Below are 13023 nucleotides of genomic sequence, written 5' to 3'. Positions count from 1 at the left end.
GAGCTGCTGTCACCCACCCCGTGTCCCTGGGGGACACCCCTGTGTGCCACTGGGCAAGCTGGACTTGGGGTGACCACAACACTGGGGATGCCTCTTGATGTCCCCACTGGGACAATGCTCAGCACTGGCCCGGGGAAAAGCGAGTGCAGGATGGAAAAGCAGAACCAGTCAAATTTTGGGGGTCCACACCTGCTTCCTACCTCCCACATCAGCCCTGTGGGGACAGCTCTGTGCCAGTTCATGCCACCCAAATCACTCCTGGCCCCTGTTCAGGGGAGACAGGGGGAGACAGAGGGTGCTGTCTGCTCAAAAGGGGGGTCCTGGGGCATGGGTTTGGTTTGTCCCCGTGGTAGTGGCACCAGGTGGGGTCGGTGGTTGTCCCCCTCCCTGGAGAGGGGACTGGGGGCAAGCAGTGCCATCCATGGGCTGGGTCAGGAGCAGAGGAACATCTGGGACTTCCCTCCCCCTGCTCAGAGTGGGCTGTGGGTGCTGGGGCTGAGCCAGGCTGGCTCTGATGTGGGGGGACACACAGACACCCTCTCGGCATCACCATGTCCCCCAAAACCAGGGAGCAGCCCCCCGCTACCCCCCCAGCAGGAGCCAGAGCCCTCCCCCCGTCAGGCCGCAGAGGTTCCCCGGCCGGCACGCAGAGGGTTAAACATCCCCGTCTCCCTCACACTTGAGACGTCACCGTCACCAGTGGCGTGGAGGGGGGGCCGGGGGGCTATGGTGGTCTTTGTGGTGCATTCGGCAGCTGGCGCAGGGCGGCTCACGCACACGGCGGGCGGCTCGTCCCCGGCACCCCGCGATCCGGCAGCATCCGCAGACACCCGGCCACCGCCACCGCCCGCCCGCGCCTCGAGCTCCCACCGCCACGGTGAGCACGGGCCGCCACGGGGGACGGGGACGGGGCTGCCACCAGGCCTGAGAGCAGGGCGAGGGACTGGCTGTCCCCCCTTCAGGGACCCAAACCGCCGGCAGCCCCCGCGAGGGACCCCTCTTTCCCCTTGCACCCCTAGCCCGGTGCGCCGCAGGACTGGGGGTGATGGGGTGGGTGATGGGATGGAGATGGGGTGGGTTCTCCCCACCCCGGGGATTCTGAAGCCCCGCGGTGGCCCCGGGTGGGTGCGGGAGCACGGGTGGGTGCTCGCCTGCCCCGGCTGGGTGCTGCGGATCGGCTCCCGGCAGCCCTGCGGTAAATCCTGCCGCTCATCCGCAGCCGCAGCCAGGCAGAGGGGAGCCCCCCGCACCCCACCAGCCCCACTCCGGGGGCTCAGCCCCGCGGGGGGATCACACCACCCTCCGCCCAGGGAGGTCCCCAAACCGGGGGGGTGGCGGCGCTGAGAAGCCCCAACACCACCCTGGGCAGGGCTGGGGGTGTCCTGGTTGATCCTGGGGTAGGATTTAGGATCAACACCCGGATTCCCGGGATAAGGTATCCCCCCCCCCGCCATGAAAAATCCTTCAGGCACTGCGCGTCCGACCCTGCAGCGGCTGCGGCGATGCCGGCGGGGCCATGGGCGGGGGGCAGCGGCAGGAGGGGCTCGGCGGGGGCTCGGGGCACCCGGAGGGCACCCAGTGGGCACCGGGCGGGCGGGGAGCTGCGAGACCAGGTCAAGGGGAAGGGTCAGCCAGCCCCTGGCCGGGGCTGCGGCGCTGCACCAGCCTGCGGTGCCCACAGCGATGCTGCGCCGGCGGCGAAGGGGCACAGCCCAAAAACGGCCCCCGGTGACACGGAGGGACCTGATCCGTGGGCATCGCTGCCCCTCCGGGGTGGCCAGCCCGGGTGCTGCCGGCTGTGGGGAGGGATGGTCCTGGATGCAGGATTTGGCCCTGCCTGGAGCAGGGGGTGGGATGTCCCCATGGAGGTGACACCTGCCGTGGGGTCCCCATGGGGCAGGACGCTCGGGGAGAGGAGCAGCTGCCTGAGCAGGGCTGGGGTGCAATGAGGCCACCGCAGGGAGGGACAGAACCCGAGGCTACCTCGGGTGTGGCTGAGGACAGGGAGCGTGCTGCTCCCAGCCCTCCTCCAGCAGCACATTCCTCTGTGATCGCTCCCGGTTTGGGAGTGGATTTGGGGTGCACGGTTCCCAGTGGATTTGGGGTGCACGGCTACCCCAGTTCAGCCTCCCTGCAGTGGAGGGAGCCCCTCGCCCTCCCCGACAGCCCCCCCCGGGGGGGATGTGCTGTGGTACCCCGGGCTCCCAGGACCAAGGGCACCCACAGGATGTAGGCACCTGGGACCGAGGAAATAGTGCAAATCAGGGGCTGAGCCCCCAGCGGATCCTCCTCCCCAGCCCGGAGGGGCTGCAGCAATCCCCAAACTCCCACCCAGCACCGAACCTCAGTGCCATGGCTCTGGCCTCACACCGGGGTGTCCTCACACCTGGGAGCACAGGGACCTGTCCGTGCCCCCTCCCTGGGCACAGGCAGAGTTCAGCAGTGATAAATCCCAGCCCCAAGTCACCCCAAGTCAAGGACAACAGCCACGAGGACGCCCGCACGCCCGTCACAGCATGTGTGCGAATGCCAGGGCAGAGCGGGTGCCAATCTCCCACCCCACCGGCTGCCCCAGCACCCCAGGGACCCCCAGCACCCCAGGGACCCCTCAGCACCACTCCAAAACCCCGCAGCATCCAGCAGGACAAACCTTGACATCCCTGTGCCGGGACAGCTCTGGGTGTCTTTGTGCCATCGCGGGGTATGAGTGCCCACCACACCTGGGGAAACTGAGGCAGGGAGGAACACGGGTGCTCTGGCTCCCCCAAAAAGCAGCTGAATTTTAGTGTCAGCCTGATGCAGCTCCAGTGTAAAGCCAGCACTTACTGGGTCTGGAGGAGGAGGAGGAGGAGAAGGAAGGCAGAGCCACCACTGTTGATGCTGAGGGGCTGCGCTGGGGGTGAGCAGGGAGCACTGGGCTGAGGGGCAGCAGCCCCATCCCAGGCACGAGGCCATCCCATCCCTCTCCACTGCCGCTCCAGCTCTCCTTCTCCCCTTCCCCTGCCTCATTAATTAAACCCAAATGCTTAATTACAATCTGCTGAACCCATGACTGCTTCCTGGAGCCCGCTAACACCATGGGGCCAATCCCGACTCCCCCACATCCCTGTAGGAAAGGTGGGAGACAGGGAATGGGGGGAGCATCCCGGTGCCTGCAGGATTTGGGTTGTGGCTCATCAGTGGCATAAAGGGATTTTCATGTAACACGCAAAAAAGAGCAAACCTAACCGGTGGAGCTGGGAAAGTCATCCCTGGGGATCTTGGCCTCTCCAAGGAGAGATGGGGACAGATGGCTCAGCCCTGGGGTTGTTCCCGGGCTGCTGGCAGGTCCCCCAAGGAGTGAAGAGGGACAGGGATACTCAGCTCGGTGCCTGGTGAGCTGCCAGTGGCAATAAAAAAATAACCAAGGTAAATAAGGCTGGTGGCAGCATGAGGTGGGTGGTGGGATCCAGGGTCCCACTGTGCCTCCCCACCTGGTCACCCACCAGTGGGTCCCCAGGGCAGTGGGGTGCCCTGACCCTCTCGCCCTCCTGCCTGCAGGTCCCCACCAGCCCATGCAGTGACTCAGGGGGTGGCACAGCCCCTGCTCCTGCCGTAGCCACCGCTGCCACTCCGGGCACTGAGGTAAAGACCCAAGATCACGGCTATGGGGTGGGTGGGATGCACCAGCACAGGCACTAGACCCCCACACCAAGTCTATGGGTCACAATTCCCAGCTGGGATCTTCCCAGCCCCATCAGCAAAGGCATGACCCCATGGGGGTCACCTGGGGCAGCCCCCCAACCCTCAGGAGAGCACGGGGTGCCAGGGTGGGGGAACCGGGGTGCCTCAGTAGTGGCTGCATGGCCAGGGGTGCCCCAGGGAGCACACCTGCATCCCACTTTCCCTGGGAATTGGCAGAAGTGCCGGGAGAGCCAAGCTGCCACATTCTGGTGGATGCTCACACCTCTGTGCCCGGCCAGGAGGGAGAGTGATGGGGGCCACGGGGTGTGGATCCTGGTGGGATGGGCACAGGCAGGTGCCATGGAAGTGGCACCGTGGGGGCTCAGGGGTGCCGGTGCTGTTCCACTCTGTTCTGTTTCTCTCGCTCAGGTCTGCTGGCCATGGGCAACCTGATAAAGGTATTGGGCAAAGATTTAGAAAACTGTCCTCATTTTTTCCTGGATTTTGAAAGTAAGTCCCATGAGCAGGGCGGGCGCGGGGAGGGGGCCGGGGCCACTGCTGTGGCTGCTCTCTGGAAGATGGGGACAGGCACTGTGTCCCCGAGCAGCCCCATGTCCCCAAGTGCCTTGGGGCAGCCCCAAACTCGCCCTGCAAAGGGTCGAATGGGGTAGGGGAGCGAGACTCCTAGAGATGCCCCATCCCTCAAAGTGTGGGGAGACATCCTGGCTGAGTGGCGGGATACAGGATACATCCCAGCAGCAGGACCTGGCCCAGGACGACCTCAGGCACCTGCCTGCTGCTGTAATTGATGGCACTGGTGGCCACGTGGCATGTCCCCTGCCACCCTCACGGCAGGGACAGCCTGGAGGCTGGGTAAGGACGAGGGAATGATCCACCTGTACCGCTGGAAAGGTTGGTGCAGTGGTCGCAGCCTGAACTGAGTGATGGGGATCAGGGACCTTCCCCTGCTTCCCACCGACCTGGGCTAATTGGGACAGGAAAGCACAGCTCTGAGACCTCCCAGGCTGGGTACAGGGGTGTACAGGAGATGGCAGACACTGTGACAAGATGCCAGACCGGGCACAGCCCCAGGGCCCCCCTGGCTCCCTCTCCCGCAATTCCTCCGGGGCACAGCTCAGAGCAAGAGTGAGGAGGGTAAAAACAGTGCAACCAATCACCCCAGTCCTGGCCTCAGTTCCATTCCCAGTGGGGAGAGGCCGTGCACAACCACCTCAGGCAGATGCACCTCCAAAATACCCAGGGCTGGGGATCACACAGCCACCCACTCCCACGGCAAGAGACCTTCCTGGCTCCTCCAGGTTCCTTTGAGGCAGCACAACCTTCACCTGCCTCCAGTCCCCTCCACAGCCCACGGGCATGGGGCTCTGGGAGCTTGCCGGGATGCCCCATTCCAAGGCTGGCTCTGCCCCTAGAGGAGGGGAACGCCTGTAGCCAAGACTTCAGGGACTCGCTCACCGCTTCCCGGCGGCTCCCTCCTCCTTCCGCTCCTTCCTCTCCATCACCCCATCCGCCAGCGCTCATCACCATCGGGGGGGAAGAGGCTGCACTCGGGGCCGGGAGCAGCTGAGGGGTCACCCCCCGGCTGTCCAGGAGCCCCCCGAGCCCCCGGGGAGCAGTGGGGGGAGGACGGGGGCTCTGGCCACCGCCTCTGCCCACAGCCCAGCACCTCTTCCCCGAGCTCCACCTCACCATCATGCTTTTTTCCTCTTGTTTCTTCTCTTGCAGGTTTCACATGGGGAACCTTCTAAAAGTGTTGACTTATAACGAACTTGACCAAGGCCCTAATTTTTTCCTTGACTTTGAAAGTGAGATGGGATTTTTATTTTCCTTTTTTGTTTCGTATTTATCCTGAGTTCCACATCCACACCATTTTGAGTTCTTGTACCCGTCGCCCATCGCATTGAGCCCATCCCAGATGTCCTGCCCCCACCTTTGCTGTCCAGGGGTCTCCCCGGGGAGGGGGAGCAGACCCATGGCCGGGGGCTGTCACTCCACACCTCTCCCCTGGGGCAGTTGGGGCCAGCCCGGGGCCGAGGGCTGCTCGAGGAGCCCTGTGAGCGGGGCCGAGGGCTGCTCAGGGACCCCCATGAGCAGGATCGTGGTCACAGGGCAGCCAGGACTCACCCCCACCTGCCCCCCACTCCACGGCTTGACTTGAGCTCGGGCAAGGAGACGGATCAGGGGGAGAATCCCACCAGGAAGGGCTGTGGACTGGCGGGAGAGCCGTGGGACGGGGTGCTGGCACCCCACTCTGGCTCTCGCCGCCCCGGGCCCCGCTCAGAGCCCTCCGGGTTTCTCTCCCCGGGGCGCTGCCCTGCAGATGCGCAGCCGACAGAGGCCGAGACAGCGGTGTGGAACCAGGTGAACGCGGTGCTGGAGGAGGCACAGACCATCCTGGCCGAGCTGCAGTCCTACACGGGCGCCGGGCAGGAGATCCGAGAGGTGAGTGTAGCACCGGCGCCCGCTGCCCACCCACCCACCCACCGCAGCTTGGGGCGACCGCTGGCGCTCTCCTCCCCCAGGCCATCCAAAACCCCGGGGACCTGCGGCTGCAGGAGCGGGCCTGGAGCGCCGTCTGCCCCCTCGTTGCTAAGCTGAAACGCTTCTATGAGTTCTCCCTGCGGCTGGGTGAGTGCCTGACCCCCACCCTTCCTTCCCTGCATCCCCTCCTTGCATCCCGCATCCCAGCCCGGACGCAGAAATGGGACGGGCTGCAGGAGTCCCGGCCATGGAGTGTGCTCAGCTCTGGATGCTGTGCTGCCTTGTGCCTCAGTTTCCCCATCGGGGGGGTGGGGAGGTGCAGAGGGGCAGGAGGGGACCAGAGCTGCTTCGTCCCCAGAGAATGCCCTGAGGAGCCTGCTGGAGGCCCTCACCAGCCCCCCGTACGCCCCGACCCAGCACCTTGAGCGGGAGCAAGCCCTGGCCAAGCAGTTTGCTGAGATCCTCCACTTCACCCTCAGCTTCGATGAGCTCAAGGTACCTCCCTGTGCAGGACAAGAACTGGGGGTCCCCACACTGGGACCGTGCAAAAGTTGTGAGCCAGCAGGGCCCCTTTGGGACCCCCCAGGTTTGCTGTAGCCCCTAACCCAGGTTTCCCACCCAGATGACCAACCCTGCCATCCAGAACGACTTCAGCTACTACAGACGGACCATCAGCCGGAATCGCATCAACAACCTGCAGGTGAAAGGATGGTGCTGTCCCCCACCCTGACCAAGGATGGCCTCCCCCAGGGGTTCAGAGGGCTGGGGGTGACTCAGGGGTGATTAACCACCCTAATGGCCCCCCATCACACCCCTCCCCAGCTGGATGCAGAGAGCGAGGTGAACAACGAGATGGCCAACAGGATGTCCCTCTTCTATGCTGAGGCCACCCCCATGCTCAAAACACTCAGCAATGCCACCACCAAATTCGTTTCGGAGGTGAGGGAGGCTGGGGGGACCCTCAGGGTGGGGGGAAGGCTCCCTACAGCCCCAGCACCATGTGGGTGACTGGGGGTGGAAGCAGCAGTCAGGACATGTTGGGTTTCAGAACAAGACCCTCCCAATCGAGGACACAACTGACTGCCTGAGCACCATGGCCTGTGTCTGCAGGGTGATGCTGGAGACCCCGTGAGTACCCCACATGGGTTGGGGGGGACATCTCAGTGCGGGGATCCCTCTACCATCCCCCCAGGCTCAGCCGGCCCCTGTCCCGGCACAGGGAATACCGGAGCCGCTTCACCAACACCGAGACCCTCCTGTTCTGCATGCGGGTGATGGTCGGTGTCATCATCCTCTACGACCACGTCCACCCCGTGGGGGCCTTTGCCAAGACCTCCAAGATCGATGTGAGTGGCCATGGGGTGCATGGGGGGGGTGTCACACCCATCCTGCTCATCCCAATGTAGCTGTGATGCTCTCCCTGGATGATCCCTATGGGGATGTGACTGAGCTGGTCCCGAGGGGAACTCATCCCCCTGAGCAGCGAGGAGAAGGATGGAGAGGAAGGGGGACAGCCCCCCTGTGGCACATCAGGGATCTCACAGCCCCTCTCACTCCCCACCACCAGATGAAAGGCTGCATCAAAGTCTTGAAAGACCAACCTTCTACCAGCACCGAGGGGCTCCTGAATGCTCTGAGGTGAGCCAGGGGCCACGGAGGGGGATGTGGGGTGACAGCAGAGCAGGTCAGGGTGGCCACAGGGTGACCATCCCCTCTCTGTCCAGGTACACCACTCGGCACCTCAACGATGACACCACGTCCAAACAGATCCGGGCCCTGCTGCAGTGAGCGCGGGGCGGCCACCGCAGCCACAACGTCACCGTGTCACCGACGCCCATGACCATACTGCTCATTTTGTACAGAGGGAAAAGGGACAATAAGGAATACACAGGAATACTAACAGAACATCAAAACGGCCCGAGGCCACCCCCCCCCCCCAGGCGCTCCTGCCCCCCTTCCCACCCCCCAAATTAGCACCCGCTCCTGGACACGTGGTGCGGGTGGCACTGTGGGGACACCGCGCTGGGGGCGTCGGGGCCGGGCAGGATGGACCCGGGCAGGGATGTGCCAATGGGGCCAGTGGCAGTGAGTGCCTATGGCATGGGGACACCTTGGGGAGGGGGCAGGTGTCGCCCCTGTCCCCATCCCGGTCCCCGAGCATTTGGTGGAGGAGGAGGAGGAGGAGGAAGAAGAAAAGGAGGAGGAATAAGCATCCCTGCGGATCTGCACTGACTTTGGAGGAAATGGCTCAGTCTCACCTGGTAGATTTTTAATATGAGCAATTAAATCCACACTCACCTCTTCTTTTCTACATTTTTTTTTGGGTGTGAAATAAAATGACATTTAATCTGTTCGAGGCCAGAGCGGGGCTGTCTCTGCCGTGTCCTCATCCTGGGAGGCACCCACCATCCAGCCCTCATGAGTCCCACCCATGAGACCCCCTGACTGAACCCCCCCAGGGAGCATGTCCCCTCTCCATGATTCTATGGGGACCCATCCCTGTGGGACAAATCCCACTTCCCAAGTCTCAACCCTACTGTGACACTGCCGGTGATCAGGAGCTCCCCCAGGGTAAACAGTCCAGGGTGGCCCCCAGGGTGCCCCCCCTGGTGGGGCTGCCCCCATAGCTGCCCCCAAGCCAGCCCATCCAGGGCTCCCTCCTTCCCCAGTGCCCCAGCAGCTGCAGACTGGGAGGACTGGGATGCTGCTGGAGGCCATGGCTGGCTGCCACGGGGCCGGTGCCTTTGCCGGCAGATGGCCCTGTGACACCGTGACAACTCGGCCACGCTGGCCCCACTCACACCAGCTACACGGTGGGGGGTCCCACTCGGTCTGACACCCCCACCCACAGCCCCCTGAGCTGAGGGAGACCCCGGCGGGGCCCCTGCAGTGCTGGACCCCGGGTCGGCCCTTGGCAGGGGCTGTGACACCCCCCATGGGGACACCCCAGGGCTCACCTCAGCACAGCCACGCTCCTGGGGCACGGGGCCAAGTCCCCTGGGATTTGGTGTCCTGCCAGTGCTCTCCTTCCCGCCACCTTTCCCGCCTTTCCCGCCTGGCACACAGGCTGCTCCCGGCACTGCTGACCCCCCCTCACTGCCCCACACAGCCCCCCCTCTGCCAGGGGACAACGGGCACCCCACAGGTGACACCAGGACCCCAGAGCTTCCTGCAAGGTGTCACAGCACTGGCAGCACTCCCGTGCCTCAGTTTCCCCACCTGGGCAACGGGTGACAACCACTGCATCCAGCACGTGCTGGAGGGCATGTGGGCAGGATCCCCACAGCCCCCTGAACTCTGGACCCCCCCAGTGAATTCCTCAGGGTGCCAAGATGTGCACACCAATCCCAACCACCTGCCCCCACAGCCCAGCTCAGCCCACAGGTCCCCAAACCTGCACGGGCACCCCCGGGCAGAGGGCAGCACCACAAGAATGGGACAAAGAGGGGGCACAGCCCCCAGCCCTTCAGATACCAGTATTTCCTGGGCCCGATGCCAGGATCCAGCCGTGCACACCCGGGCTTTGCCGCCAAATCCACCCTGGTCCCGCGCGGTACGGGATGGGGCACACGCTGTTGCACAACCCCGGCCAACAGCTCCATTTATTTTTAGGCTCTTGCGACACGGCTTCACCGCAGCCACCCGAAACCCTGCCGAGGCACCGGATGGGCCACAGCATCCCCCACGCCCTGCCCTGCTCCCAGCTCTCCGTGCCCCAGCCGTGCCTCAGGTTCCCCTTTAGTTTCCTTCACCCACCAGCCCCACAGCGGCAGCGGTGCCAGCGGTGCCACTCAGCCCTGCTGAGCCCAGATGGACCCTGAGGGCTCCCTCCCACTGCACCCAGGTCTCTGTTAATCCCCCCGGTGCTCCACGACACAACGATCCCACCTGGGAACTGAAGATGAGCCCAGGACACGGCTCAGTTCGGTGGCTGCAGCTGCCGCGTGTCTGCAGGAGCCGATGGCCCCAGGTGACACCGTCCCACAGATGGTCCCCAGCCCGTCCGAGGCACCGGTGCAGGACTGTCCCTGCAGTGTGGGAACTGGGGTGGGAAGAGCCAGGGCAGCGTCACCAGCCGGGACCTCCAACAGGAGTTAAGGGACAGCCGGGTGCTTTAAACCCACCAGTGAACAGGGGCACAGACACCAGCTGGTCACCGGTGCCGGGCGAGGTGGCAGCTGTGCCCCCGTGCCCCAGTGCCAGTTGGCTCCTGGCACAGAGCCCATAATGTCCCCCCACCTCCCTCACGGTGCCTCTTCCTTGTGAGGGGAGGGGATGAGGCCAAACTTGTGACATGTCTCAGCCCTGGCTGTTCCCCAGCGTGGCACCTGGCAGGGCAGAGCAAGTGGCACATCCCGCCCCAGCAAAGGGCAGCACTGCATGGATGAGCCATTTCCTGTGGGATGAGCAGATCAGAGCATTTTATACCCAAAATCTGGTAAGAAAAGGGAACCGAAAGGTGGAGGAGCAGAAGAGGAAGCACAAGTCACAGACAGACTTTGGGCTCTGAGCTCTGGGGACAGTGGCCACGAGCGAGGGCACCAGGGCTTGGCCACCTGTGTGGGCAGTGAGTCAGGGCCAAGCTCAGTGTGGTGGCCTGGCAGGGGCTGGTGGAGGCTGGAGGCAGCCAGCGATGGGGATGCAGATGGGGAGGTGCTGCTCACGTACCTCTCACAGCTGGACACAAGGATTTGTGCTGAACTGGCTGCCACGGTGCCCACGCTCCTCCCGGGGCATCCCAGGGGTGTCCCCTGGGACCTGCATCAGCAGCTCTGCCTCGCACACAGCCCTGCCAGTGACCAGGGACAGGAGCCCACCCCAGAGCTGTGCCAAAATACCAGTGCCCAGGTGAGGGGGCTCCTCCGAGGACAGGCAGTGCCCTGTCAGCAAGGACACAGAGCTCCTCCAGCTCGAGCTCTCCGCTCGATGCTCAGCCAGGCCAGGGTGCTGAGGACTTTAATTGATGGCGAGCCAAGCCATGCTGGGCCTGGACTGTTTTCTAATCCCAGTGTAATTAATGACCTTATCTTTGGCCAAAGCCATTTAGATTAAGTGGCTGGTGTGATGGGCTCGGCGGCTCCGGCTGCACAGATGGAAGAGCCGCGTTTGTCTGGGGATTAGCGGAGGGCAGATGGAGTGAAGTGCCATTCCCATCCCCAAACCTCCCGGCACTGACAGCAGCCTGAAACCTGAGACCACAACAACTTTCTCAGCTGAGTCCTGGCTGGGACTGGAGAGCAATTCCAAATTGTTTGTCCCTTCTGCAAGGCCCAGAGCAGGAGATTGTGCTGGTGCCAGGAACTGTGCAACCCTGCCTGGAGACCCTCAAACAGCAGAGGTACAACAGACACCAGCTCCCTCCCTGGAGAGCAAACCATGGCAGGGATGCCGGCCCTGGCTACGCCTGAATAAAACCCTGTGTCCCCACTGACAGCTCCCACCTCTCCAAGGAAGCAAACTCACCTGCTCCACACTGCTGGCAGGATCAGGGTGTGCTTCCTCCTTCCACTTCCTGCCCCAGTCACAGCATGGACAAGGAAGTATGACAGACCTTGTTCTCCTGGGAAGGCCTGGGAGCCCCTGCTCGGCCATGGCTCAGCACAGCCCATCCCGAGCAGGCTCTTGAAGAGAACAGGGCAGACTACAGTTACTGTGGAAGAGGAATAACATGTATCTGTGGGGATAACAAAGTTCATATTAAACCGATTAAGGATATTTAATCCATTTCTAACAGTATGGACATCTGACTGCACTCAGGAGCCGGAGCAGATAATCCCACCCCTCATTCCCAGTGTGGCCCTGTTGATGCTGGCCCGGCCTGGGGAGATGACTCAACATCTCCATGCTGTCTGTCAAAAACCACGCTCAGCACACCAGCGGTGAGTGGGGCTCACATCCCGTCCATCCAGGCTGGGAGAACACGATTCCATGCCACGACCTCATGGCCTTGTGCTCCAGCCCTGGGCTGAGCCCATATCCACGGGTTGAGTCAGCACGGATGGCAAACAAGTCTGGGCTGGAGAAGAGGCTCAGCTGGCACTTCACAGACCCAGCAACACAAATGCAGTGCCCAGCATTCCAAACCTGATGCCCAGCTCCGCCCAATGCCAAATTCCCAGCTCTTCCCCACATATTCCCTTCGGTACAAGCTCCCAAGCCACCCCACACTTCATCACACCCCCCAGAGCGTGACAGAAATAACTCAGTGCTGAGGAACACAAAAAGGAGGTTTAATCTAATCCCCACCAAAGCAGGAATCTCCAGAGCCTGCGCCGGCAGATCCACCCACGCAGCCCTTCCCCTTGCAGGATGAGCCCTGGGAGGTGGCTCCTGCCACATGGCACAAGCAGCTGAAGGAAAAACTTGTGCTCTACCAACCCAAAATCCTCCCAGGAGGAACTGTCCCGATTTCATTTGCCAGGAGAATCCCAAATGCCCTGGAAAAGGCTGTCTTGGTTTCACCAGAGCAGCACGCCGGGGAGCGCAGCGGCACAGACGGCACTCGCGTCCTCCAGGAACAATGCTGGGACACCAACTGCCTGGAACACCAGGAATTTGCTGCTCAGCAGCTCAGATCCAAATGCAGGGCTGGTTCCCACTGCCAAACCACAGTGTAAACCCCCGGGAATTCAGCCTTAACTAGGACAGACTCATCTGTTGCAAACTCGATGAGATCATTTCCAAGTTCCTGTTTAACAGGTGCCAGCTCCTTCTGCACCTGCTGTGTGCTCAGGGATCAGCCTTCCCCCACTATGCTGGGAACATCTGCTCAGCTCCCTCAGAAGCTGTGGAAAAGGTTACTGGAAGAAGGAACCAGACCTGGATCTCCTGCCCTGTGCCCAGAGCAGAGAACCTGGG

The 13023-nt window shown here is 63.0% G+C and overlaps 1 protein-coding gene across 3 annotated transcripts; it reads left to right on the top strand.

Moving 5' to 3' along the window:
- The first annotated feature begins 689 nt into the window (after positions 1–689).
- On the top strand, positions 690–8517 carry LOC116798109 (protein FAM49A-like). 3 transcript variants are annotated; one of them, XM_032710251.1, is made up of 13 exons: positions 696–877; positions 3541–3624; positions 4093–4173; positions 5410–5489; positions 6005–6126; positions 6207–6312; positions 6524–6660; positions 6788–6865; positions 6988–7104; positions 7214–7293; positions 7385–7511; positions 7733–7803; positions 7890–8517. In XM_032710251.1, exons 4-13 carry the CDS (start codon positions 5417–5419, stop codon positions 7951–7953), a joined length of 975 nt encoding a protein of 324 aa, XP_032566142.1. In that variant the 5' UTR covers positions 696–877; positions 3541–3624; positions 4093–4173; positions 5410–5416; the 3' UTR covers positions 7954–8517. The 3 variants fall into 3 exon arrangements, with proteins under 3 accessions (XP_032566143.1, XP_032566142.1, XP_032566141.1); XM_032710252.1 differs by lacking the exon at positions 5410–5489 and having other exon boundaries at positions 690–877; XM_032710250.1 differs by lacking the exons at positions 696–877; positions 3541–3624; positions 4093–4173 and having other exon boundaries at positions 4198–5489.
- The last annotated feature ends 4506 nt before the right edge of the window (positions 8518–13023 follow it).

This window comes from Chiroxiphia lanceolata, chromosome 24 (genome assembly GCF_009829145.1).
Source record: "Chiroxiphia lanceolata isolate bChiLan1 chromosome 24, bChiLan1.pri, whole genome shotgun sequence".
Classification (NCBI taxonomy): Eukaryota; Metazoa; Chordata; class Aves; order Passeriformes; family Pipridae; genus Chiroxiphia; species Chiroxiphia lanceolata.
This window is presented reverse-complemented; position numbering and strand designations above follow the sequence as displayed.

Coding starts and splice junctions, on each gene's coding strand:
- LOC116798109 (XM_032710250.1), top strand. CDS start 5,378: ATGCTTTTTTCCTCTTGTTTCTTCTCTTGCAGGTTTCACATGGGGAAC. Junction 6,313..6,523: donor TGAGTTCTCCCTGCGGCTGG/GTGAGTGCCTGA, acceptor CTTCGTCCCCAG/AGAATGCCCTGAGGAGCCTG. Junction 7,804..7,889: donor GGGCTCCTGAATGCTCTGAG/GTGAGCCAGGGG, acceptor CTCTCTGTCCAG/GTACACCACTCGGCACCTCA.